This window comes from Echinops telfairi, unplaced genomic scaffold (assembly GCF_000313985.2).
Source record: "Echinops telfairi isolate 266 unplaced genomic scaffold, ASM31398v2 ScPeMD7_1713;HRSCAF=2227, whole genome shotgun sequence".
Taxonomy (NCBI): Eukaryota; Metazoa; Chordata; class Mammalia; order Afrosoricida; family Tenrecidae; genus Echinops; species Echinops telfairi.
The window spans coordinates 3,913,462-3,916,852 of NW_022105611.1; the positions used below are offsets into that span (position 1 = coordinate 3,913,462).

A 3,391-nucleotide genomic window follows, 5' to 3' on the forward strand; every position below is an offset into this window, starting at 1 on the left:
CAATCTGTTTGATGCTACTTTGAAACTGCAGTTCTACCTAACCATATTTTGAGTTCTTTCCAACCTGGAAACTCATTTTCTGACAATGCTCTGCTCCTTTCCTTAGGCTTTCCATATGTGAGCGTGTTTCCATTCTCTCCGGAGAGTTCTCAGGGGCTAATTCCTCCGAAGTGGACGGCCTGTTCCTTCTTCATTGCCTGTTCTTAGCCTGGAAGCTCTGCTGAAACCTGTCCATTTTGGGTGATGCTCCTGGTATTTGAGATCTGTGACATAGCTTCCAGCATCACAGCAAGTCACCACAGCTAGAGAAACTGACACACAAATGATATACATAGTGACAGTCTTTGAAAATCTCAGGGGCAGTTCTACTCTGTTCTTCACTAGGCATCAACAAGATGGCATGGAGTTCAGTTTTGTCCAAATGAATCAAGAAAATGCAGTAGGTGCTGGAATATCTCATTTAATCACAAAGAGAAACGAGTTCATGAAGCATGGTACAGAATGAATGAACCATGAAAATGTGCTCAGTAAAATAAGCCTGGGACAAAAGGACAAAATTCCCAAGCTGAAACATCGTGATAACCAAATCCGAATATCCAAAAGCTAAATGATTGATTGCAATATACAAGGAATACAAAGTTTCTCTGCAAAGGCATAGGTCAAATATCTGTGAATGTTCATATCCAACAGCATACCAGCGGGTAGAACATGGGAGCAAAGCTTCTCATTTCAGGAACACACAGTCCAGTGAAGAGCGTCTCCCACTGCCAAGTCATCTCATTGCTGATTCCAGGACTCTTTCTGCTGAGGATGATCATTGGAGGGTGATTACTTGGAGGATGAGTGTGGACCAGCACTGGATGTGGTGAATGAATCTGTGGCTGGAATCTACAATCCCTGCTTGCGAGGCTCCCCTTTCATCCTCTTCACTGATGCAGACTCCAGAGCCTCTGAAGACAGCCTCTTAAATGTGGGGGTTGGGCTTCCTAACATGCTCATTTTCTTACCCTTCCCATAGCCTGCCTCTCTGTGTGCTGCATATGCCTGAGGAGAGAGACTCTTCAGCCAGAGATCTAGGTCTATCTTATACTGCTTCTGCATCGCCTCAGCCTGCTTCCTATAGTGGTCCTTCTGGCTCTGTGGGATAGGCTGCCAGAGCCTGCCAATCTCCACCATGCGCTCTCTGGGTGCCACATGTTGCAGCTTCTCACTGGACCACAAATCCTGGTAGAATTTGTGGTATCCGTTCATAGGGGGCTTCTTGGGCTCTGCACAGAATGTCATCTGCATGGAGAAGTCATCCGTTTCCAGAGCAGACTTCCTTTCTTTCCTGTTTCCTTGAGCGGTTGTTTGAGGTCGAGTCTGTCGCCTCTTGGGGACATGATTTCTTTTGGAAGGCTGCTCCAGATGAGGTGGGTTGAGTTGAGACAGCTTGAACTGAGACAGCTTCTCTTTATATTGTTGTCTCTCCTCTTGGAAAGCTTGACTATATTTCTGTTTTACCTCCTCTGGAAGCTCTTTATACTTCTTCGCTACAAGTTTAGTCAGCTCCACGCTGCTTAGCTCAGGGTGTATTTGAGTATACTGGGAATGATTCTCCTTGTAAAAACGGAAATAAGCCGTCAAGGGCTGCTTGGGTAAGTCTGGATGCTTCTTGACCTTTTTCTTCCTCGAGGGGTTTTGAGCATGTTGCTGAGCTTCTAGGACTAATTCTGTCAAAGTCCGCGACTTCCTCAGGTTGTAAGAAATCTCCAACCATTTGTCTTCGCACATTTTCCCAGAAAAGTCTTTGAAAGCTACCCTCTCCCAGTTCATTTTCTTCAGGGTTGCATGGAAAGACTTGTTGTCATTTGGTGGGACATCCTTCTTTATGCGCTCCAACAGCGTCTGGATGTCTGCTTCAGACCAGTGGTCTTGGCCTGTCGGCATTGGCATGGTTAGGGCTTTGCGTCAGTTGTACTGGCAATCCCAGCTGGTGAGAATCCTTCTTTTTCTGACGATGCAGCCAGTGGGTTATTTCTTGAGATCCCGCTGGGAGTATGATGCCAAAATTCTGAAGAGAAAAAGAACAAAATCAACTCTCTTTCTGGAAAAATCTGAAAAACCAACTGCAGCTCGCTTGTGCCAGGTACCTAGGGTAGTAGAAATCAACCTCAGGGATATTGATTATAAGTTCCTCAGACTCTGTGTTCACCTTTAGGTTCAGTTTCCCTAGCTGCATCTGTATTGATTCCCTTTGCTGATTCTGACTTCTGAACCACACTAGCGCCGCCCCCCACCTTCACTACTTCCAAGTGAAGACTGGCCTTCAATCAAGATGAGTGAGTTATAGGAGAGTTGGGGGTGTAAATACGGTATGAGAAGATTACAACGAAAAGAGAACTGACTCTAAGGAACGTACTGGAAGGTCACAGCATCCTGACGGTGGGCACATTGCTCCTTGGGATTATGAAGTGTTAGGTAATCTTGGATAAGCCAGGATTCTTCCCAGAAAAAATCTAATTCAGACTTGCCAGCTCCAGGATGGGATCCTATGTGAAGCTGCCAAGCAGCAGAGGGAGAACAGATCTCCTTACTGTGGTCATAGATTGGTCTGACTCAGGGAGGTTTCATTAGGTTTGTATCAATTGACAGTTGTGGAAGCTAGCTCCCTTCAACTGCTGGATTTGGATGCAGTATATGGTTGCTAGCCTCCTGTTATATTTCCTCCTGAGAACAGCCTTTTATTTAATAGAAGCATTGGATCCAACAGCCTGTGAGCTTCCTGATATTCTTTTTTATAACCTCTCTAGCTACATCGGTCAGGAGAAGTCTCCAACTTACATGCACAGGCTTGACTTGGAGTGGACCAACCACTTCTACATTGTTGTGCGGTCTATCTGGATGAAAATATTTCTATATGCATACACATACAGAAGAATGAGGCTCTAGCAATACTTCTGGGGAAATCATGTTATAACAGTACTTTATTATTTTCTAGAACACCCAGAATTACAGCCTCTCCAGAGAACTCAGGGAATCAAAATTATATATAATTTGAAATTCTTACTATTTTGGAAATTTTTATTAGTTTCACCTCAAAACATGAAAATGAACTGATTTAGATTTCATTTTGGTCTTGGTCATGAATATAGAGGTTTTGTGATGAGCCATTTTGACTCTTATTCAAATTGAGAAAGATGAAAAAGATATTATATAACATTTACAAAAGTTATTTGCTAAATATTTCTCATCTTTAACTTTCAATGAAAGCTCTACCTGCTTTAGACAACCCTTTGAAAATATCGGACAGTTTAAAATACTAAAAAAAAAAAGTGCAATGTTTCTGTGTGATCCCATTTCATTGTGCTTTCTAGTGTAGAGGACATTTCAACTTGAAAAGTAAACAGTC

At 43.2% G+C, this 3,391-nt stretch overlaps 1 protein-coding gene across 1 annotated transcript; it reads right to left on the bottom strand.

The window, feature by feature from the left end:
- Window positions 1-454: 454 nt before the first annotated feature.
- Window positions 455-2,016, bottom strand: UBTFL1 (upstream binding transcription factor like 1). The gene has a single exon (XM_004708958.2). It carries the CDS (start codon window positions 1,933-1,935, stop codon window positions 889-891), a length of 1,047 nt encoding a protein of 348 aa, XP_004709015.1. The 5' UTR covers window positions 1,936-2,016; the 3' UTR covers window positions 455-888.
- Between the last annotated feature and the right edge of the window lie 1,375 nt (window positions 2,017-3,391).

Excerpts from the sequence above, each read along its gene's own strand:
- UBTFL1 (XM_004708958.2), bottom strand. The coding sequence starts at position 1,935 with ATGCCAATGCCGACAGGCCAAGACCACTGGTCTGAAGCAGACATCCAG.